Genomic DNA, 25940 nt, shown 5'->3' on the forward strand with positions numbered 1-25940 from the left:
TGACTAAGACAGTAGGAGAGGAAGTGATGAGCGGGGTCCAGACATGATGATCATATTTGCATAGAAGTGAGGTGAGAAAGGGCCAGGAATGAGAATAGAAATAGGTGGAGGGGCATCTCTAGTCACTAGCTGGAGGCCTGCAATGGGAGAAAATACAGGGAGTATAGGAGAGTGACATAAGATGAGATTCTTACCAAAAGGGGATATAGTGACTATGTTGGCCACCTCCTATAGCCAGGCAGGACTCCTAGAGGAGGGATGTTGTCCTCAATCGACCCACAAATAATTTAACAATTTTTTTTGCCTACGAAGTGTGCCAGAGCAAAGATGGAGCAGGGAATGAGTGAACATCAATCTGTTTCCTCAGAGGCTTCATCTAGTAGCTGACAGAGACACACAAAGAAACTCACAGTCAAACATCAGCTAAGGCACACAGGGAGTCTTGTGGAAGAGTGGGAGAAAAAAGTGAGCAAGACAGGGGAATCAAGGCCACCACAAGACGACCCATAGATTTAACTAACATGGGACTGAGGGGTAGCACAAAACCTGGACTACCAACTGTGGTCCTTGCAGGCACTGGACCTAGATTTCTTACACATTTGGAACAAATGTGAGCTTGTTCTCCTTATGGGTCACCTAAGAACTGGAGTGGGGGCTGTGATGGTATTTGTTTTCTGCCACTGCAACCCTGTCACCAATCTGGGCAGCCTGGTTTGGCCTCAGTGGGACAGTATGCACTGAAGATATTCAGGACTAGATGCCTAAGGGTGGAGTTATATCCAAGGATAGACCTCTTTTCATAACAAAATGGGCCTATGGGTGTGAAGGGATTTGTAACAGGGGGAGTAGGAACAGAGGAGGGATGGGGCTGTCATCAGGATGTAAAGTGAATAATAAAATAAAAATAAAAATAATAATGTGCAATCCTTCCAAGCAAGATAACATATGACACTGGAAAGAATAGAAGTATGCCATAATCCATATGAAAATAAACTAGTTAATGAGTGTTTCTGTATAGTTTATAAATAAATACAAAAATGCAAATAAAACCTTTTCCATGTACATAATATATAGGTAACCATATCTGATCTAGTAACAAAAATATCACATTCAAATCTTTCTCATTTAGTTTTCTTTGAGTTTTATGCAAAATTGCCTTATTCTAAGTGCATATGATTCTTTTAAATTCTTTTTTTCTGATATCTGTCTATAATTAGTAGTGTATTGTTTTACATGGTGTTAGAAGTGTATGTAGTGCTTTGGATGATCTGGGTCTTGTACTGATAACCCATGTATATCCCTCTGCTTTTAAAATAGGAGATCAGTTTAATTTGATGTGCTAACCTAATTCATATTCCAGAAACTGGCTTATAATTATGTGGTATAAAAAATATACTTTCAGCACTAACAATGGTAAGTTGAATTAGCACATTAGATGAGTCTTTAAAGTAGGCTGCCTTTAGCAGACTATAGTTAGCATAATATTAGTCATCCTTTTTAACTGCTTTCATTATGAAATCCCTATATGCATAAGAAATTCTTAAAGGAACAAATTCAACAATTTAAAGGTGACCACAAACACATTTTTACAACTATTAAAAGTACCTATATTCATTTTAAAAATTCTGATTATTTCACTAGAATCTTAGTACTGTGACTAAGCCCCAAATTCAAAAATCTATTTAGATAATAGGACTATACTTCCCCCAAAGCCAGATCATTTATTCTTGGTCCTATGTCCAAAGAATTTAAAATTCATAAGGAAATTCATGATAGTTAACTTTGAAAGAACATCCTGAAAAACACAATTGAGTTGAGAGCTTGACATACTCTTTCTTTATTTGAAATAATTATAACTATGGCATTCTTTATTGTTATATGCTTAAATATATAGATCAGATGAATAAAATTTATTTTTCAAAAACATGCAATTCAGCCAACTTAGTGGTCTCTATCTTTTAAATCCTACTACAGAGAGGATTATAATCACGTGGGTCTCTGAGTTTGAAGTCAGCTCAAGCTACAAATGGAGTGCTACATCCTAGGCTACATAGTAGTTCTTTTCTAAAAAAGAACACTAATTATATACCATATGTGTGGAAATATATGTATTTGTTTATGTGTGCATGGATGTGAAGTATGAACACAGATATGTAGAAGAATGAGGTGAATATTACTTGTCTTTCTCATTCAGTTTTCCCCATTGAGAAATTTTGAGACAAATTTTATCATTAAACATAGATCACTATAAACTTAGATCAGTAAACTTAATAGATTAGCCATCCCATGGTAGGGATACAAATAGACAATGTCTTGTCGATTCTTTGCTTGTTTAATCATATGAAGATTCAAAGGAAACAAAACTCAAGTCTTTCTGCTCAAATGCATGGATATTATAGACTAAGTCAGCTCCCCAGGTTTGAGCACATATATAAGTTAAAATAAAATAAATTATTAAAAAATTAAACAACAACAACAGCTCTAATTCAATGATGAAATGTGTATGCAAAATAATATATACACACATACAGGTATGTTTATATAAATGCATATATATTTCTTCATATATGTATATATGAAAAAACTACCACCTTATATGTGTCTATACACACACACACACACACACACACATACACACATACATTTGTGATTAACAACTCTAAATTGTTTTTCACACTCAGCTGTAAAATAGTTAATTCAAAATGGTTCTCATAAAAAGGAATGTAAAATTAGAAAAAAATCAAATATCAAAATATCTTGCAAGCTAGTGTTTATACACTTAAGTAAAACAGTAATTGCTAATATATGTAGTCACAGTAATAATTGAGAAATATATCCCAACTAGCACAATTAAACAACTTTGAAATATGAATGATACACTATGAAGGTTAGAATGAGCCAAATAAAAAGCTCAATTTTGTTTGACAATATTGACGTTAAAGAGTTGGGCGTGAGGAGGAAATCCTGACCACAGGAGTAGTTAGCTTTAATACATCCCAGAGGAGATGTGCTACACGTAAAACCTCTGTTTCTTCACAGTTTTTCTATGCTGCTTCAGTTTTATTCATTTTCTCTCTTGTGCACTTTATGTCAGAAAATAATTCCATTCAAAGTAATAACTACTACAAATATGATAGTCAAAGAAAACTAAGAACAATTTTAACAATAGGAAAAATTACGAGCTCACTGTTACTAAATGTAGACATTTTCAACAATAAACTAACAGATTTTCAAAGCATAAAAATGAAAAGAAAGTACCATGCTAGGTATATTAAACGCAAACCTGATGGGCATGTAAAAAAGAAAAAAAGTGTCTTACCTACACGAGAAAAATCCTTGAGTACACATTTCTCCAAGGAAGCTACACAGGAAACAAATAGGAAAAAAAAAATCAACATGTTAATCCTTAAGAAATCAACTATCTAAACAGTCTTAACACAGATTACATGACTCTAAGAGGCATACTGCTGAGTGAAGGAAAAAATTGAAACAATTTTCAAATGAGCAATAGATCAAAGAAGGTAGATTAGGAATTTAATTTACTATATGTACTATATACGGTGTTTGCACGACTTTGAAGGCATTCTGATATCTTTCACTTATTTTATTAGAATTTCATGTTTGAGTATTATATTTACCAACATTTCTACCACATCAAACTCTTTCTGTAAATGTAGACACAATCACTCATTATTTCGTCTTCGCCTCCTCCTGGTGTTCCTGGTCCTCCTGGTCCTCCTGGTCCTCTTGTTCTTCCTGCTCCTCCGGCTCCTCCTGTTTTTTCTCCTCCTACGCGGCTGCTGCTGCTGCTGCTGCTGCTGCTGCAGTTGCTGCTGCAGTTGCTGCTGCAGTTGCTGGCACTGCTGGCACTGCTGCTCCTGCTGGCAGAGCTGCTGCTCCTGCTGCTGCTGCTGCTGCTCCTGCTGCTGCCCCTGCTGCCCCTGCTGCTGCTGCTGCCCTTGCTGCAGATCTTGTCGTTGCTGCTGCTGCTGCTGCTGCTGCTGCTGCTGCTGCTGCTGCTGCTGCTGTTGCAGGCGCTTCCTCCTCCTCTGTAATTGAAATGTAAAACATAGTTAATAGGAATACAAGATTTTAAAAACTCAAATATTTAACCATGCAACCATCACTCGTTTCTCTGCTCAGAATTCCAGATGGCAATCTATGAAGTTTCCTAAAAAAAATCAGAAACTTATGTCTCTTTTTAGGCTTAGGTTACTTTTTACGTTTGACTCCATGGTATGTTCACTAGAAAACAATATATTTTTACTTTTAGAAAATATAACAATAATTTAAAGAAAAACAAAACTCAAAATATAATCCACAAGTATAGGAGAAAAAAATTTAATTTTCACTACAAAAGAAAACGATTTTTCACAATATACCCATGCAAAATTTATAAGTGCTTTCCTGACAGAAGGTAGAGTAAGTTTTCCATAAATCCTAAACTGATTCACAATAAAATTTAGCTAGAATTTTTCTCTCTCTCTTTCTCTCACTCATGTATATTGTAAGGCTCTCCATGAATATTAAAACTTTGTGAAGATAAACTGAACACCAGTGATTGAAGGACCAATATATAATTTCAACGGAGACATCATGGATTAAAAATTGGGTATAGGCTTTAGTCCCACTGCCATGTCCCTGACATGCTCTGAGGACTGATGAATATGCACTTCTTCATGAAGGGGTATGATAAGAGGAATAAAAAAACTGTATTTTATCTTTATCTAGGGAGCTTTCATGAGGTAGCAGTTGAATAACCTGAATATTTGATTGGAACACTTGAAGTAATATCAAGTGGAAGAGTCTGAGAGCAGTCATGCTTGTGCTCCTTGTTTTTTCCTTCTTACTGTTAAACTCATATTCAAATGAATGCTTATATAGAATAAAATGGTCAGTATTCATATCATTAACATAGTTATAGTACAGTGACAATCTGATAAATGTTTTAAGAGGACTAATCACTAGATTGGAAACAAATCAATTATATTCCTTTAATAATGTTATTTTAAATATTTTATTACATTTGCTTTCCAAATGAACTAACATTCTGACATGGTACGCCCTTTATATTAAGCTCTCCATGATTATTAAAACATGGTGACAATAAAATGAACACCAGTGATTCAAGGGCCAAAGATTTGTCAACGTAAATACAAGGACACTATTTAAATCATATTTAGTAATTATGATATCCTTCAAGACAAGGATATGTTTCAGAATTCGCTTAGATAGTCACAAGCAAAATCTGTAAAGTCTTGTGAAATCAGGGCATTTGTTCTTATAGAACCAACAATAAAGACAAAGGTCAAGACTAAAAAATATTTAATGGGTAGAGTTTAGGATTTATCCATCTAGGAGAATGCTCTTCAACCGTCCTAATGCTTCAGGACATTAATCTAGATCAGAATATTGAGCTGACCCACAAGAATGAAAATATTTTGTCAGTACGTCATAAATATTTTGAATCATAAAATATCTGATAGGCATTACATCTGATATGGAAGTCCGCAAAGAGTTTGCAAACCACAGTCTAAGAAATGCTGATAGCTAGCTCCTTCATTAGGGGCACTGTGTTCCTTCCAACAGATGATTGTGAGCATCTACTTCTTATTTGCCAGGCACTGGCATAGCCTCAAATGAGAAAGTACCCAAGGAACTAAATGGGTCTGCAACCCTATAAGAGGAACAACAATATGAAGTAAGCAGTACCACCCAGAGCTGTGTCTCTAGATGCATATGTAGCAGAGGATGGCCTAGTTGCCCATCAGTGGGAGGAGAGGCTCTTGGTCTTAAGAATATCATATGCCCCAGTACAGGGGAATGCCAGGGCCAGGAAGCAGGAGAGGGTAGGTTGGGGAACAGGCCAGGGGGAGGGTATAGGGGGTATTGGAGATAGCATTTGAAATGTAAATGAAGAAAATATCTAATAAGAAGAAATGCTAAGCCGGGTTTGGTGGCGCTTGCCTTTAATCCCAGCACTCAGGAGGCGGATTTCTGAGTTCGAGGCCAGCCTAGTCTACAGAGTGAGTTCCAGGACATCCAGGGCTATACAGAGAAACCCTGTTTCCAACCCGCTCCAAAGAAAGAAACAAAGAAAGAAAGAAAAAGCAAAAAAAAGAGAAAGAAATGCTAATCTCAGAAAATGGGGATTCTTGAGAGCTGAGATTTTGATCTATATTAAGGGTTTTTTGTAAAAACAACCAAGGTGTTTTATCTGGTCCATTCAGAGTCAGAATTTAGACTTTCCATTTTACTCTTCAGCATAAGCTGAAAGTTTATAATCCATTGTTGGAATAGATAGGCTTGTCAATAATATCCTATCTAGATAATATTTCAAGATGAAGAGGGGCTCAGTTACTATATACTTTTTATCCTCAGTTCTCCCACAGCATAAAATATGCTGTAGTAAATTTTTATGGAGACTCCATCAGTATACAGGTCCTGAGCTATGTGTAGCACAAATAATGAGGAATACTCTTAAATGCTTGGGGTAAATTTGTCCAATGACTGGTTACAAATTAGATATTGGGTGACATTTTAATCTCTGAAGAAAGGTCATTTTAGTTCTACAGATTCAGGTAGCAAGGATTTGATTGAATGCGTTTTGGTAAATGTTGGAGTACCTAGAATCACAGTGTTATATCTTCCTAGATGGCTTGTATAAGGAAAAGATAAAGAAGTTTTATGAGCAGTTTATTTTTAGTTTGAAAAACAGACTGTTTATTGTTGCTGAAACTGCATGGTCTGCTGTGATACTGGCAAAATGTCATGATGCACTAAAAATAGTTTACATGTGAGGTTATCTACATCTCAAACAACAAATAGAGCATGTTTCTCTTATATTCAGTACTGAACCTTAGATGTATGAAGATAGCCTAAAATAATTACAGGGTCTAGAATATTTAATCAGTTCACAGGATGGGGGAATTTTTTAGAAGAACATAGATAAAATGATGTAAATGGAAAATATGGCATGAAAGGTTTTTTTCTGGTAATAAAAACAATACTGAGTTTCAAAAGAAGTCAAAAGAAGGAACACAGAAAGTTACTGTGAAGGCCATAGGTAAAACTTATTTGTGTTTATTTAAATTATACATATCATACATGCAAATATATCTGCATGTACATGTAAATAATGTAAAATATATTGTGTTAATTGTTAATAGAATGTACTCCAGCAGTAGAATAATCTAAAAAAAAAACAATTTTTCCTAATACATAAAGCCCCCTTTGTAAGTGGATGATTGTAAGAGGACTGCAAGAAATTTGCAAAATAATATATTATACTCCCTAATTATTTTGTCTTCATGACTTTAAAGGCAGAATCTGATTTCTGAATACAGTAAATACTGTGGACATCCTAATTGTCAGATTTGCACTGAAAATAACCTGGATACTTGATATCCCTCACATAAGATATAAAGAAGCTATGTATGCTTCAAATAGAGGAAAAAAATACACTTCAATATTCCTGCCCCACTGAATAGTCAGTAAACCACAATGTCAACAAAGTTAAGATATTTCTTTTTTTATTGGATATTTTATTTATTTACATTCAAATGCTATCCCCTTTCCTAGTTTCCCCACTGGAAACCCCCTATCACAAACTCCCTCTCCCTGCTTCTATTCGGGTGCCCTTCCACCCACCCACCCAACCACCAATCCACTTCTGCCTCCCCACCCTGGCATTCCCCTACACTGGGGCTTCAAGGCATTACAGGAAAAAGGAATACTCCTCACATTGATGTCTAATATATTCAGCTAAAGCCATGGGTCTATCCAAGTGTACACTCTGGTTGATGGCTTAGTCCCTGGTTGGTTAATATTGTTGCTCTTCCTATGGTTTTCAAACCCCTTCAGCTCCTTCAGTACTTTAACTCCTCCCTTGTGGAGACCATGCTCAGACCAATGTTGGCTGTAAGCATCTATCTGTGTATTTGTCAGGCTCTGGCAGAGCCTCTCATGAGATAGCTATATCAGGCTCCTGTCAGAAAGAAATTCTTGGCATCCATGATAGTATCTGGGTTTGGAGTCCTTGTTTTATGTTGGAACTTCTTTTTGGCTTATTTTATAGAGCTGAACAAGGAGGCAGGTTTAAATATAGTGGGAAAAATGTATGAAGGTTTAGATAATCTAGGAAAAAGGTCAAATATGAAAAAATGTGTACACTGTAATTATCTGTGTAGTAGGAAGTTGCATTTGAGAATTTCTAAATGCATATTCAAATCTGCTATCACTGTATGTCTTTACAATTTGATGGAGGATCTAGTGGAAACAACTTTTCAAATACCATAGGTGTGAAGCTTTGTGTTCTTTGCCATGGTCCTGCTCATGAAAATTTAAATATATTCACTTAGTATTTTGCTATGTCTTCAAGAATTTTTATTTATTTATTTATCTTTATTCTTCAATTACTTTTAGTCAATACTTTTTTGTTTGTTTCATTTTGTTTTGTTTTGTTTTGTTTGTTGTTTTATTTTATTTTATTTTTGAGGACCAGCAGTCTTAATTAATATGAACCCCTGAGATCTTACAAATACTGGACCACCAAACAGACAGCATGCACCAGCGGATATGAAGCCCCCAACACACATATAGTAGAGGACTTCTGGGTCTGTGTTCATTCAGAGATGATGCACCTTACCCTTTGAGACTGGAGGTCCCAGGGAGTTTATAGTCCAGTCTTTATCCCCCTCCTACCTTATCCTCTGACTGTTCCACATTCCATATATTTTTCCTCTCTCCAAGAGGATGTCCACACCCTTCAGCCCCACCTAAACAGACCTTCCCAGTCCCTGGGACCCCAAGTCTCTTGAGGGTTAGATGCATCTTCTCTGAGTGAGTCGGGACCCAGCAGTCCTCTGTTGTATATGTGTTGGGGGCCTCATATCAGCATGTGTGTGCTGCTTGATTGGTGGCTCAGTGTCTGAGAAAACTCAGGAGTCCAGGTTAATTGAGATTTCTTGTCTCCCTATACAGTCACCCTCTTCCTCAGCTTCTTCCAGCCCTTCCCTAATTCAACCACAGGGGTCACCAGCTTCTGTACATTGGTTGGGTGTAAATATATGCATTTGAGTCTCTCAGCTGTTTGTTGGACCTTTGGAGGGTAGTCATGCGAGGCTCCTGTTTGTAAGCCCTCCATAGTGTCAGTAATAGAGTCATGACTTACAACCTCCACCTGAGCTGTATTCCACTATGGCTCTTTGACTGGATCTCAAGCTCTTCTCTATTTTTGACACTTTTACACTGAGGCAGTGTCAGTCTTTGCACTGAGGAGCATTTCCTATATGCAGCAAAATGCTGGGTCATGTTCACATATCCATTCTGTTAGTCTTTGTCTTTTGGGGGGAATTACATCTATTGATGTTAAGAAATACTAAGGAAAAGTGGTTCCTGTTACTTTTGTTGTTAGAGGTAGAATTATGTTTGTGTGGCTATCTTTTTTTGAGTTTGACGAAAGAAAATTACTTTCTTGCTTTTTCTAGGGTGTAGTTTCTCTCCTTGTGTTGGAGTTTACCATCTATTATCATGTATAGAGCTGGATTTGGGGAAAGATATTGTTTAAATTTGTTTTTTTCATGGAATATCTTTTTTTCTCCATTTGTAGTAATTAAGAATTTTGCTGGGTATAGTAGCTTGGTCTAGCAAGGGGAAAACTTCAGAAAGTCTAGTAATTGAATGGAGGTGTGTAGCACTGGGGCATGGGGAACTCAGGCTAGCCACTAGAAAGTCCCAGATGCCAGGGAACCAAGAGTTTCCCAGGAAAAAATGGGCGTGACATTAGACAAAATATCCAAAAAATGGGAGATAGAACCTGTAGAGACCATATCCAGTGTATAGGCACAGTCCCTTGTTTGGAGCAACTGACCAATCTCAAAATTTTTAACCCAGACATATTCCTGTCTAAAGACAATACAGGGACTTTGTGGAGGAAAACCAGAAGGAACGGCCAACAAGAGACTGCCACACTTAGGGATCCATCTGTTCTGCAAACCCAAAACTCTATTGCTGATGCCAAGAAGCCCTTACTGACAGGAACGTGGTATAGTGGTCCCTGAAAGGCCTTGCTATAGCCTGACTAATACATATATGGATACACTCATTCAACTGTCTTAAGAGTGCGCACAAGGTCCCAAGGAAAGAGGGGAAGGGTATTGAAGGTGCTTAAGGGGATTGAAACCTCACAGGAAGAACAACTATATCAACTAACCACACCCCACACGGACCCAGTGACTAAACCACCAACCAATGTATATACATAGAAGAATCCCATGACTCCAGCTGTAGATGTAGCAAAAGATTGTCTTATCTGGAAGAGGTGGGAAGGTATGCGTTTGGTCCTATAAAGGCTTGATGACTCAGCACAGGGAGATACTAGGGCATTGAGATGGGAGTGGCTGAGTAGGGAGTACCCTCATAGTGGAAGAGGGAGGGGAAAAGAATATGGGCCTTGTATAGGGGAACCTGGGAAAGGGGCCAACATTTGAAATGTAAACAAATAAAATAACCAATAAAATATTTTGTTCACTAATAATATACTAATATTCCATGTTTGGACAAATCAATTGCATTCTCTAAAATGAATTGCTATCCAATATTCATTATGAATATTCTCTCCAACATTCATATGCTCTGTATCTTTAAAAACAAATGAGTTTTACTGTGCTGCCAAGATAAGGTGTAGAGACTACACTTCCAAGAACTACAGCCAATGATTAGCAAGGCTAGGCCACCTGTTTCATGGCACTGAGGTAATCTACCCTGACTACCTCATGTGGCCACAGGGAGGAGGGCATTACCCCCCCCCCACACACACACACATGGTGCCTCATTGCACACAGGGGGCTGGGCCCACACTCACTTGCTCATCCTACCCCTACCAAAAGGTCCAAGTGCTAAACGTGAGGTGCAAGGTGAGCTCTCCTGAGTGCTTTATCCAGTAGTGGTCAGAGAATGATCTCCCACTCTTGTCACCTGGGCCAGAGATGGTGGGAGTCTTGGAGAGGAGCATAACCACCACAATATCTCTACTCCATAGCAGAAAAGTGATGCTGTCAACACTTTCTCGCTAAGACTCTTAGAACAACCTATCCATATATTTTAGAATATAGGAAACCTCTCAGGGCAAGAATCCATGTAAAAATACTGAGTCTTCTTCAACAACCCATTAAATGCAAGTACTCACTCTAATAATGATGGGGTTCCATGAGTCTTGCCCTACCGGGCATACTGGGATTAGGGCTGGATTGGAATAGTATAAGGATTGTACCAGAAATAGGAGCTCTTAACAATTCATGGCAGCATCAAATACCAGTTTAATGCTAATGAATATTACCACTGGATCATGTCCTAAGGACTTAATCTTTGAAATACAAATTTGCTCTGTATATGATCTCAAGAGGTCCTCCCTCCCATTTTCGTGATATTTCAGCAAATGTCTTCCCTGTGTGGTGTATTCAGTTAGCATACAGGGGAAAATATAAGTGCTGGAATTTATACTTTACTTGCATTTCTTTATATTATTAATAATAAGACTCACAAGGCCTTTCTTCCTGCCATATAGTAGTAGAATATGTTGACTGAAAACAAAGCAGCAGCTTCAGAGGACATTTTCACAAATATGAGTGAAACTAAAATAGGAGGGAACACTAGTATTTTTAGATGCAGCTTCCATCTGAGATCAATCAGGATAAGAAAAGTTGATAAATACATAAAAGTCACTGGTTCCTCTCTAAAACTGATCCTGGTAGTTTACTCTGCACAGTGAATTGGCAGTTGATTCAGTGTCAATTGCTGGATCATAGGTACCTGCCTGCTTTATATTCAGTACAAATATTACTCAACATTTTTCCCTTTGAGCCATGCCTTAGAACAAGTATTAACATGAAACAGAAATCTTTATTCTTTCCTTGCTGATTCGTTGGTGATTTTTGTACACTACTCCAAGTCATGTAAAAAGCACAGAATTCATGGAAATATGACAATAGAAGTAGCAACATTTTACAAGTAGTAAATTGAAATTTTACTGAAGATATTTGGATACATCCATTGCCTGGAAAATTGCAACAACTTTTAATTTCTGTCTGCCTGGAAATTAGAGAAGACGTATAACTTCCTTCCATTTTTTTCTCTTTATAAGAAGGTTTTGTTTACCTACACATAATCCTGTACTCTCTCATGTTCTTACAACATGGAAACAAGTCAAAGAACATTGAGAGATAGCTATAAATTTATTTATTGATTGATTGATTGAATGTGCACCAGAGTTTCAAATTTTTCTTCTTTATGATTATTTTACATGACCTACAATAACCATTCATTACAATATGTTCTCCTATTTATAAGAGCTAGAAAAAGAAGGACAATAATTTAGGGTATGGTGGACACATTTTCTTCTCCTATAGCTTAGGCTACATGTAATTCAATAGCTAGCCTGCCAACAGTGTATAGCCATTGTGTTCTTATGTTTCCTGTGAAGTTTTCAGAGGAAAGCATGGAATTTCTCTACTTAGACACGACACAAAACACAGCCACATTCCCATTCATTACTATAACATTTCTTTGGCCACTTAAACTGTTTGTGCTTTTATGTGGGGACAATATTTCTGGGTCCCTATAGCTTGAAAAAAACTAGGGTATTTTATTATAGATTTCCTTGAAACATTGATTTGTGCATTTCAACCACAGGAATTCAGAAGTACAATCCACTTACTACTGTTTTTTACTTCATGCTCAGAAATGAAGCTGTTACCCTTTAACCAGCTATAATTCCAAATTCTTTGGTTAATAGATTGCCAGTGATCACTAACTCACTCCATTTCTCAGTCTTAAAACTCAGAAAACAATAAAAACATGGCAGTTTGGTTCCACCTTGTAGGTGGATTGTTCAAATATCCATGGGATGACCCGGTATAGTCTAGCAAAAAGTATTCATATTGAGTTCCTTTTAAGAAATCCACACTTTGTATTCTGCCTTTTTCTTGGTTCTAAATGACTATGAATTTAAAATTTACCAATGTTAGTCAGTTGTGAAAATAGTTTTACCTTGAGATTCAAATGCATAGAAGTCTGAAATTTCATATCTCCCATGCAAGAATTAAGAAACAGGAACAAACAAACAAACAAAAAATGACAAGTGCTTCGGTGTATGTGGAAAGGGGAATACTCACTGGGTTTGTGATAGGAAAGTGATTCAACCTATTTACAAATCAGTAGTCAGATATAACAAAAATTAAATATAAATATCATAAGTTAAGTTGTATCATTCATTGTTATATGTCCAAAGGTGAAGCACTTCCTTCTCCATGGTTACTTCCTTGAGTAACCATTGTTTACTCTCTGGTATGCACCATACACAGGCAATGGAATCCATCTAACTAGGTGATGAAAGTAAATGAAAAAAGGGTAAATGTACTGTGGGAAATAATAATCTGCAGTAAGGAACTGATAGTTTAAAATAAAAGATAGAATTAGAAAAGTTTGTTTTTAGTGTGGTAATCTAGACCATCAATGACAAATGTGATTGTTCATTGAAGTAGTCTTGGGCCAAGTCTTTATATCAGATATCTATATAAGGATGACTGCATGAACAATAAAATTACAAAGGGACAATTACCTGAGTAAAGATTAGAAAGAGTAATAGGGTAGAACATTGGAGGATTCCATTGATATGACAGAGTAAATAAGGAGAGAAAAGTGATGTTATTTAGAAAAGTAAAAAATAGCAAATATAGATTAAGAAAACAGTGTAATAGCATCATAATATAAACTTTCTACCTAAAAGTACATATAATAAATAAATGTGATTGTATAGATAACCACATACTATCCAAATGAAAGTTCCATATCTTATCACAGATCATCTAACAAATAAATGCAAAAAACCACAACTAATCAAAATAGTGTAGAACACAGTCATCAAATAATTTTATAAAACACTCCTTGTATCTAAACCTCATGGTTCATTGTGTAGTAGCAACAATAAAAATGATAAAATCTCAGATATGAGGCCATTTGCTGTAAGATTATGTCTTCTTGAATGCCCATAATTACAATTTTCAAAATATTTTAAACACTTAAATATTGCTGATAACAGGAGACACAGTATTCTACAAAGAAGAACAAGCAATTGGTTATCCAACACAAAATGATCCACCCTATACATATACAAAAAACATTATCCAAGCTAAATGACTGTATTTATGATTCCAAGAATAAACATGTACATATGTACAGATAATATGCATATATGAAAACAAGCAGTGCATTTGAAAAGGAGCAAACAATGTTATATTGGTGGGTAAGGGATAAAAGTGGGAATGGGTAAATAAAACTGTATTTTAGTATCAAAAACAAAGAAGATAAATTTAAAAATTAATTTCCACCAGATAGAAGTGGAAGGAATGTCTACTCCACATCGATCTAATATTAAAACAAGTCATATAGAAATTTACCATGGTTTATCCCTAGGTAACTGATGAGTTTATTGGAAAAACTTACATAGCATCTTTTATTTGTTTTTCAGGTCTGTTCTGCTCAGAAAAAATGCTTCCCAGAAAATCACCATGCAGTAAGGATGATGACTCTCATAGATCACATGACACAGACAATCTCCCATACTCTGTTCTGGCCTGAATTTTTCAGACACCAACAAGTATAAATTCAGTAAGTGTAGATTTTCCTAAATAAGTAACCTGAGCATAAGGATAGTACAGTGATGATCTCTTGCCTTTTCCTGTTATTTAATGAGTGGATGAATACAAACTGCAAATCCAGCAATGATTTCTATTTATCACTAGGCACAGATGATTGCCCAAGATTTCTGATGTTTGGCTTGGAATATAGGACTAGACATCCCTGTTTCTTCTTTTCTTACCAGCTCCTCTTTTTCTAAAGAGTCTCTGAGCTTTAGATAGTTTTATACAGATGACTCACTATTTTCTCACTAGAATGGTTTACTGAAGCCTGAAGCAATTTTGTCATAGCACGTTCTCTGAAAAAGCCTTATTGAATATATGTTGGATTTTCTTTCTGAGTACAAAGCAAAGGTGAAGCAAATGATGAAAATTAAGAAAAAGAAACCTAACATTAATGAAGAGGAATAAAATATTAGCTTATGAGAATAGAAACAAATGTAGTGGATTATTTTACCTGGTACTACATTTAACCAATCAATACCAGATATATTGAGACTATAACTTCTTTTTCCACAATATTTGTATAATTGACCCATAAAAACTACATAGATCCTTGTCTCCACCAGAAAAGACATTTAATCAAGTAAGAAACTTGGTTCTATGTAAAGCTTTTGTATCTTTATTGACCTTGCTGGCAGTTACACACTAACAAGCACTTCTTAATGTCAAACATGAAAGATTCAAAAGTGACGAGGATTTCAGCTTACTTTTCCCTATCATCCATAGTGGTACCTAGAGCAGATATATGAGCTATCTCCCAAGGAGGATATATTTTTGACTAGCCCTATGCTTATATATCCAAGTCCCATATCCCAAAACAGTCAGCATCCTGAGAACAGAACCTTCCTTTTCATTCAGTTCTGAATGGTAACCAAGAAATTTGTTAACAGATTTTATTAATTTAGAATCCTTTATCCAATGAATCTGAGAAAAAACACACTAAGAACACTACCCATTTATTTCAGTGTCATTCAAAATTTAAAACATCTGGGCCTCAACAATTATCTGCTTTTATATGTGTGTACTTTCTACAATAACAGGTAAAGGCTACTGTAATCATTCCTGTCATATTGTTAGGTATGTCTTGTGCAATACACCATAAATCTTTCAATGATTCTACTACAAACTATGATTTTGAGCCCATTTTCAACTAATTTTCTATGCTTAGCTTATCAGGTGCATATTCATTTCTCTTTAATGAGGTCCAAAATCAGTTAAATCCTCAAAGTTTAACAGTATGTCAGATACAAAGAAGCAAGAAGAAAACAGATGAGGGACAGAACAATAAAGCAAATTACTGAGCCAAATCCCTAGAGTTAAGTATGTGTTTACCAGGACAATAGAAATAATTTTGGCAAGGACATTGATAATAACATTTTGTGTTATAAACAAATATTAGGAAGTTAAAAACTGATGAGATACCTACAATAAAGACAAGCTAGATATAATAGATCACGATAGTTGATTCCATCTATTATTTTCAATCCATTATTTCACATAACATTATTTAGATAAAATTAAGTACAATTTTGGCTCTTAGATTTTAAACACAAGAACAGAAACTTGAATTTTATAAAATGACCACAGAACACACAATATCCACAGAATGATAAGTAATAATCACTATTGAAAAGATGGTAAAAAGACACTAAATAGTAATTAAGACTAAGCAATATAACTAAACTAATATACTATGACTCATGGAAAGTGGGTGGTGGCTGGAAACCTTAGTAAATTGAGATTCAAAGTAAAAAAAGAAAAAGAAAATGAATTTTGGTATATTAATCTTGTTAATTGAAGTATATATAAACTCTTTGCTTTGACCGAACTTAAAGAATGAAGTATGCAGATATGTAATTATGAACATAGAACTGTTTGTTCCCAACAATAACAATGTAAACATGACATTACAATTTGTATTGAAATGTAATGTAAAATATCTCAGACTTTGATGTTATCAAGATGATAACAAAAGAGAATTAGTGTGTTTGTGTTTTAGTGCTCTCAGAGAGCAGTGGCTTACTAGGTAAAGTGATGTCAGAAAGTGTTCCAGAATGTCCCATAGCTCCATGTGATAACTGCTGTCATCATATAAACATCCTTTAGAGATCCTGTCCACCAAAGCAGATTAAGGAGCAACAAGTTTCCCATCTCTATCAATTACTGAAGGCTGATGTAATAAACCATCCTTGCAGATGAATCAGAACTCCAAGGATGAGTGCTAAATGACAGATCTTAAAACTGAAGCAAAGGACAGAAGCAACATCAAATACCGTGCACAGCAAACAGGAGCAGTTTCACTCAGAGCAGAAATGTGAAGAATCATAGCAAGTTACCTGACCATGGTGACGTTTTCTTTTCATTTTCATCAGTTATCCAGAGCAGTCCTCCTTTCCTGAGAAGCAGCTCACAGTCAATCTCTTGCAAAAGCCTGGCCTGACCTGCTAGCTAAGCACCAACCAGGAGCATTACTATCAATTTTTTATGTGAATAGATTTCTTTAGCTCTGGTTGACGCAGAATGGCTGAGTATACTTAGGAAAATAGAGAAAAGATTTGGGACCAATCAGAAGAGAGATCTCAAAAATGACGAAGAAAGCAAAGCCTGTTGTTACCATGGCGATTTTCTCATCAAAGCTCCTCTCTTCTCCCTCCTCCCTGCCTGTTGCATCAGGAATAAAAATTAAGATGAAATAGAAAGAGAAATACCAAAATATTCTGTAATTATTCCTTGGTATCCGTCTCTAATTAAATAAGAGATAACTGTCCAGAAATGCCTTGCCTTTGACCCTGGATCTGGCCAGAGGTACCTAAAATAAAGCCTCTGTTCACGTATAGGGACTTCTGCTTGTAATCATGGGTTGTCAAATGAACTCCAGTGCTGAAGTCACAATAGCTCATATAATAATACACATTACAACTTGCAAACCATTCACTTGAATTGTCTAAAGTCATACTTGTGTCCTATTTCATAAAGCTATTTACCACATAATACACTGTATCTGAAATTATAATGGTGAAGAAATATTAAGAGGAGATTATTGTAGAATTGCATACTACAAACATTTCTTTGTGTGTGGGTGCATGTCTGCTTTTTTTATTCAGAGAGCCACATTGTGTATAAGGGTATGGAGTCTATATGAGAAGTTATAATACTGTTATTAAGATGCCATTATTTTCTAAATATTTAACTCAATATTCATATGTCATATAATGTGCTAAATATCCAATCATAACATAAAATACATTAGAATTACCCACTATATCTATAACTAATAATCCATGGTCAATTGATTTGTTCACTTTTTAATATACATTCAGCTCATTTAGCACTGTTGATATGTGCTCAGATAAAGATAGATTAATAAATCAAATAAGGAATGTTCATATGAACCCAGAGATACAGGAGTGATAATGATTCTCTAATAGTTCCTCTGTGCAGTTATATATATATATATATATATATATATATATATATATATATATATATATATATATGTCATATATATGTCATATATACATACACTTATGTCATATACATATATATACATATGTCATATATATGTCATATATATACATACATACATATATGACATAGATGGAGAAAGAATAAAATTATTACATAATTATTCTTTGGTTTCTGGCCTTAATTATAAAACAGAAAGCTCTGCCCAACTCAACCCACTTATAACAAGAGGAAGCTTGTGACTCAGATCTTCTGATGTATCTAGCATTACATGTGAGAACACAACCTCCCAATATATGGTCTACAGGGACCCCCCATGACCCAGGGGATGTAAGCATCCCTGCCCAGCTGTAGGCACACATTCCTTCAGGCTTGTACTTCTGCCTGGGAGTAGAAACTCTGCTTCACCCTTCCCAATCCACCCACACCTGAGTCAGCTTTTTCCCCAGGACTTCTGACAGTTCCAGATTCTAAGGTAAGACCCCAACATCTGTTCCAATACCTGACCGAACTGGGACCCTGCTCTGGATCTCCACCTACTCTGCCCATACCCAGAAGCAACTTGTCCTCCAGGACTTCTGACACAGCCAGGATCACAAGATCACAGGCTCACAGGATGGAAAGACAAGTCAGAGACAGCAAGGCCACCTCACACAAGAGAGAAAATAAGCAACAGAAATGAATGCTACTTGGCAACAATAAAGAAATCACAAAAGGGAGACGACCTTGGATGTAGAAAACCTAGAAAAGTGATCAGGAGTCACAGATATACACATCACCAACAGACTACAAAAGATAGAAGATAGAATCTCAGATGTATAAGATACCATAGAAAACATTGACATAACCATCAAAGAAAATGGAAAATACAGAAAGCTCCAAATTTAAAACATACATAAAATCCAGGACACAATGAGAAGACCAAACCTAATAAAAATAGGTATAGAAGTCAGCAAAGATTCCCAACTCAAAGGGCTAATGAATATCTTGAACAAAATTATAGAAGAAAATTTCACGAACCTGGAGAAAAAGATGACCATAAACATGCAAGAAGTCTACAGAATAGCAAATAGATAGGAGCAGAAAAGAAATTCCTCTCATCACATAATAATCCAATGACCAAATACACAGAACAGAGATAGAATGTTAAAAGTGGTAAGGGAAAAAAGTTCAGGTAACATATGAAGGCAGACCTATCAGAATTACACCAGACTTCTCAACAAAGACTATAAAAGTCAAAAGATCTTCACAGATGTCATACAGACCCTAAGAGAACAAAAATGAAAGCCTAGGTTACTATACCCTTCAAAACTCTCAATTCCCCTGGATGGAGAAACCAAGAAACTCCATGACAAATCCAAATTTAAAAAGTATCTTTAGCCAAATCCAGCCCTACAGAGGACAATAGATGGAACACTCTACCACAAGGAAGTAAACAACACCCTTGAAAAACCTAAAAATTAAACTTTTCAAAACAAACCCAAAAGAATAGAGCCATACAAATATAATTCCACCTCTTACAACAAAAATAACAGGAAGCCACAGTCATTGTTCTTTAATCTGTCTTAACATCAGTAGACTCAATTCCACAATAAAAAGACATAGACTAACAGACTGGATATGTAAACAGGATTCAGTGTTTTGCTGCATAAAGTAAACACACCTAAGTGACAAAGACTGACACTTCCTCAGAATAAAAGGCTGGAAAATAATTTCCAAGTAAATGGTCCCAAGAAACATTGGAGTAGCCATTCTAATATTGACTAAATCAAGGAAATGCAAATCAAAATGACACTGAGTTTCCATCTCACACCAGCCACAACAGCTATGATAAAAAACTCAGGTGACAGCAGATATTGACAAGGATATGGAGAAAGAGGAACATTCCTACATTGTTGCTGGGATTGAAAGCTTGTACAATCACTCTGGAAATTCCTCAGAAAATTGAAAATAGTTCTACCTGAGGACCCAGCTATACAATTCATGGGCACATACCCAAAATATGCTCCAACATATATCAAGTTCACATGCTCCCCTATGTTTATAGCAGCCTTATTTATAATAGCCAGAGCTGAAAACTACCCAGATATCCCTCATCTGGGGAATAACTACAGAAAATATGGTGCACTTACACAATGGAATATTGTGCAGCTATTAAAAACAATGACTTAATGAAATTTTCAGGCAAATGAATGGAACTAGAAAATATCCTGATTGAGGTCACCCAGCCACAAAAGAACACACATGTTATGTACTCACTGATAAGTGGATATTAGCCCCAAAGCACTAAATACCCACTATACAAACTACAGATGATATGTAGCTAAAGAAGGAAGACCAAAGTGTTGATGTTTCTGTTCTACTTAGAATAGGGATATAAATAATTATGGGAAATGGAGGGAGAGAGGTATCTGGAAAGGTATCTGGAGGGGAGGATAAAAGTTGGCAGGGTCATGTGTTTGAGGAGATTAAGGAGAAGTTTTAAGAAACAGGAAATTGAAGGAAGGTGTGTAGCAGTGGGGGATGGGGAACAGGTGAACTAAAAAGTACCAGATTCCAGGTAGACACGATTTTGCCAGGATCCAAGGGGAATGACATTAGCCTAAATGTCCAACACAGGGAAGATAGAAGTTTCATAGACCATAACCATTGGATAAGGACACCTTCCTGGATAGGATCACGAACCCACCTCAAAAATTTAAACCCAGATGATAAACTTGGTAAAAATTTTGAAAAGAATATTTTCTGTTCTAAACAAATATTAAGAAGTTCGAGACAGATGAGAAACCAACAATAAATATAAGCCAGATATAATAGAGCATGATTAACTCAATCTATTATAATCAATTGATTCTTCCACATGTCAATATTTAGATAAAAATAATTGAAATTGAGGCTCTTAGATTATGTACAAGAACAGAGTATTGAATTTTAAAAATTACCACAGAATATAAAATACATACAGGATGATAATTAATAATTACTATTTTAAAACTCAATGACAGTATATAGTGATTAACAAAAAACAACATAAATACATAACTTACTATCGTGCATGGAAACTGTGTGGTAGCTGCAAACCTTAATAAGTTAATATTCAAAGTCAAAAAATAAAGAAGAGGAATTTTGATATATTAACCTTTTAATTGATGTATATATGAATACTCTGCTTTGACTATCTTTAAAGAATGAAGTATGCAGGTATGTACTGACGAACATAGAACTATGTTCCCAAGAGTAACAACTTAAACCTGATGTTAGAACATGGACTGAAAACTAATTTAAAACATCTGAGACTGTTGATGGCACAAAGATGATAACGAAGGAGAATTGCAGCATTTGGGATTTAGTACTATCAGAGGGGACTGGCATACCAGGTAATGGGATGTCATAAAATATTTCAGAAAATCTCATAGTGACAAGGGAGAACTACTGTCCTGATACAAAAATCCTTTACAGATCTTGTCTTCCAAAATAGATTAAGGAGCTACAAGTTTCCTGTCACTGTCAGATACTGAAGCCTGATGTAATACACCATCCTAGCAGATGAAGCAGAACTCCAAGTCTGAGTGCTGAATGATAGATCTTAAAACTGAAGCAATGACCAGAAGTAGTATCAAATACCGTGCACAGCAAACAGGAACAGTCTCACTCAGAGCAGAAATGTGAAGAGTCATAGCAATTTACCTCACCATGATGACGTTTTCTTTTCATTTCCATCTGCTGCTTTACAGAGCACTACTCCTTCTCGGAGAAGCAACTGACGATCAATCTATGGCAACAGCCTGGCCTGTGCTGCTAGCTAAACATCAACCAGGAGGATTACTGGCAAATTTTTATATAAATACATTTCTTTGGCATCGGTAGCTGCAAAATGGCTGTGCATACTTAGGAAAATAGAGAAAAGATTTGGGAACAATGAGGAGAGAGATCACAGAAATGATTAAGAAAGCAAAGCCTTTTGTTACCATGGAGATTTTGTCATCGAAGCTCCTCTATCTCTCTCACTCCTCCCTGCTTGTTGCATCATGAATAAAAATTAAGATGATATAGAAAGAGAAATACCAAAATATTATGTAATTATTCTTTGGTTTCTGGCTCTAAATAAAAATGAGAAAACTGTCCCGAAATGCCGTGCCTTTGACCCTGGATCTGACTAAAGCTACCTATAACAGAGCCTCTATTTGTGTCTAGGGACATCAGTTTCTAAACATGGCTTATCAAATGCACATCAGTTGTGAATCTTTATTAATCTTTCTGTGTTAATATCCCGAAGAGCTATACTTATTTGAAAAATTTTCACCCTAGTTCATATATTTACACACATTATAACTGGCAAACAATGCACTTGAATTATCTAAAGGCATGCTTGTGTCCAATATCATAAAACTATTTAACACATAATATACTATGTCTTCAATTATAATAATGGTGAAGAAATATTAATTGGATATTATTTTAGAAAAGAAATGTCCAAAACATAGGCATAGGAAAATCATTTTGTTTTGTGTGGATACATGTGTATTTATTTATTTATTTATTTATTTATTTATTGGCAGAGAATCACATTGTGTGGCAAAACCCTGAACTCTGATTGGCAGAGATGGGGGGGGAGGGGGAACGACACAAACACCAAGGAAGGTTCCAAACAGATTTCTTCTTTATTTCTCCGAGCAGCTTTTTCCTCTCCCTCTCACAAACAGCTTTCTCTAACCCTTTCTTGGATCCAACTAACTGCAACTGCTTTCTTCAACTGCTTTCTCCAACTGCCTTCTCCAACTGAACTGTTTACAGCTTTTTCCCACAGCATTCTCCTTCCCCCGGTCACATCCTGTTTTCAGTCCTCTGACCTAATCCCTCCCCCCTGTCCTGGATCTGGTCAGAGTTCAGCTAGGGCAGTCGGTGATAGTCCAGTGACTCAACAGGCAGGCAGTACAGGATCGTCCAAGTGTACAGGCTCAGGTTAAACAGGGATCACAGTGGTTTCACTCGCTTCCCACAAATGTGTATATAGGTATGTTGTCTATTGAGAACTTATACAATTATTATTAATATATCTGTCAATATTTACTTAACATTAATTTGTCATATAAGGTGTTAAAATTCAACCATTACATAAGTACATTTGTGTTGCTCACTATATCCACACCTAATAATATACAGCCAATTAATACTTCATTTTAATATCAATCACTGTCAATATGAGCTTAGATGCAGAGAGACCAACAGAAGCATGAACAGAAGCATGTGTACTATCTGATGCTAATCTTGTGTAAAAGATATTACTTTGCGAATGCAACCAGTTAATCAAATGCAAACAGCTACTCCAACTTTTGCCCATCTCAACTCTGATGCCTTCCTGCAATGTTATCCTCAATTTTCAACTAGATTTTTGAATAGTTGAGTGAAATTTTAGGAGATATGACAGTGTTTATGATGCTGCCCTGTGAGAAACACATGTGTAACTGAAAAAAGCAACTTATAAAACTATATTATACCTTCCACATCACAAGTGAATCAATATTTTGACAAAGTACAGACATACACTGAATATACTTTCCAATTATCTCCAACTTTCTTTCCATTGCGAAACAGTAATTTTTATTAACTAGTACAAATATATTCCATGGTTGTTATTCTGCATAGCATAGGGTTTGTGAATGTTAATGGCTGAAAATTTATTGTAGTATCAAATAATATATACTTCAAAATAATAAGGATGAAATACCCTCATTCAATAATTTCTAAATGAATAACACACATTAATAATAAGAATTACTTTAATACCTAATACAATGTTCCTCATCTTTTTGGGTTCCTGATACTTCAAGTCATTTCCACCCTCATAGAGGTAGGTCACTCATTTTCTTCCATTCAACTTTGGTTTTGCCTATTTTTTTGTATAATTTTTGTTTGTTTATTTTTGTTTTTGTTTTTTTATCTGTTCAGGCAACTTCTTAAATATATTGTTTGTGTGTTGCTTGTGTAGTTTTAATATATCACAATGTATATTCAAATAATTGATGATGCCAAAATAGGGCACAGATCTGTAAGTATATAATATCTAGGTACCTGTGCTATCTATTTTCTGGGTCTTCTTCACTCAACCAATGTCAGATAGGGGTTCTGATTCACAGAGTAAGCTTCCATTATGTCAAATCAGATATTAGTTTGTTACATCCAAATGATTTCTGCTAATTTTTCATTAGATATTTTTCATACCAGACAGCATTACAAATCAAAGAATTTGATACTGAGTTGGGGCTTACATTTCTTTTTTAAGTAGCCTGTAGAAAACCTTCTGAACAAAATAAACTTATATGTAGTTATGCATAATCATTTTTAGGCATTTGTTTAACCTCTTTGTTTTTAGTGATTTGTGCATGTATTATCATAACCAGTGAAAGTTTTTGAAGCTTCCTCTTTGCATGATATGAGAACAAATAAATAGATACACAACCAAATATTAAGGAGAGAGTTGAAGAAGAAAGAAAGAAAGAGAGGGAGAGAGGAAAGGAGGAAGGGAGAGAGAAAGAGAAAAAGAGATTAGGAGAGAGAGTTTGAGAGAGAAAAGAAGAGGAGGAAGAGAGACAGAAATTAGAAAATACTGCTCTAAATTCTATGTATCCATCAAGTCCCTCCATTCAGAGTTCAGGAAGATTCATTGAAAAATAGGAAGAAAGAATGTTAAAATCAAAAGGGATGGATGACACCAAGAGAACTAGGCTCACTAAACCAAATAAGGAATGTTCATATAAACTCATACATACTGGAGTATTAACCACAGAATATACATGTCACCACTAGTTTTTTGTTGGGTGATGCTTAGAAGAGAAATTCACACACACACACACACACACACACACACACACACACATAAACACACACACACACACATATATATGTATATATATATGTATATATGTGTATGTACATGCATATATATATATATATATATATATATATATGAATCTTAAATTTATTTATTTGTTTTAATTACTTATTTGCATCTTAAATGTTCCTCCAATGCCCTCTCCCAAAAATCCTTCCTTCCTCACTTTCAGTTTTGCCTCTAAATATCATCTCTGCCGTGTTCTTCAAACTTGGTACCCATCCAGTAATCCATCCCATCATCAGCCACCAAACCTAGATACTAATGCTCATGCCAGCAAGATTCTGCTGAAGGGACCCTGATATTGCAGCCTCTTGTGAGGCTATGCCAGTGCCTGGCAAACACCAAAGTGGATGCTCACAGCCAACTATTGGATGGATTACAGGGTCCCCAATGGAGGAGCTAGAGAAAGTCCCCAAGGAACTGAAGGGGGCTGCAACCCTGTAGGTAGAACAACAATATGAACTAACCAGTACCCCCTNAGCTTGTGTCTCTAGCTGCATATGTAGCAGAAGATTGCCTAATCGGCCATCACTGGGAATAGAGGCCCCTTGGTTTTGCAAACTTTATATGACCCAGCACAAGGGAAGGCCTGGGCCAAGCAGTGGGAGTGGGTGGGTAGGGGAGCAGAGGCAGGGGGGTATAGGGAACTTTTGGCATAGCATTTGAAATGTAAATAAAGAAGATAAAGAAAATTTAAAAAAAAGTTCAGGTGACAGCAGATGCTGGCGAGGTTGTGGAGAAAGAAGAAAGCTCCTCCATTGCTGGAGGGATTGCAAACTTATACAACCACTCTGGAAATCAGTCTGGTGGTTCCTCAGAAAATTGGACATAGTACTACCAGAGGACCCAGCAATACCTCTTCTGGGCATATACCTAGAAGA

The 25940-nt window shown here is 35.9% G+C and overlaps 1 protein-coding gene across 2 annotated transcripts in view; it reads right to left on the bottom strand.

The window, feature by feature from the left end:
* The window catches only part of LOC110316206 (ataxin-8-like), an 83424-nt gene that overhangs the window by 2430 nt on the left and 55054 nt on the right, over window positions 1-25940 (bottom strand). The window contains exons 1-2 of one of the 2 annotated variants that reach the window (XR_003845029.1): window positions 3639-3846; window positions 3320-3361 (exon numbers count right to left, since the gene is read on the bottom strand). Coding sequence is in view for 1 of the 2 variants with exons in the window: in XM_021190351.2 (XP_021046010.1) it covers window positions 3684-4049 (366 nt within the window). In the remaining variant the exon portion in view is untranslated. Of the gene's footprint in view, window positions 1-3319; window positions 3362-3638; window positions 4050-25940 lie in introns of those variants that run through there. The other variant, XM_021190351.2, reaches the window with a different exon arrangement.

The sequence above is a fragment of the Mus pahari genome, chromosome 1, assembly GCF_900095145.1.
Source record: "Mus pahari chromosome 1, PAHARI_EIJ_v1.1, whole genome shotgun sequence".
Classification (NCBI taxonomy): Eukaryota; Metazoa; Chordata; class Mammalia; order Rodentia; family Muridae; genus Mus; species Mus pahari.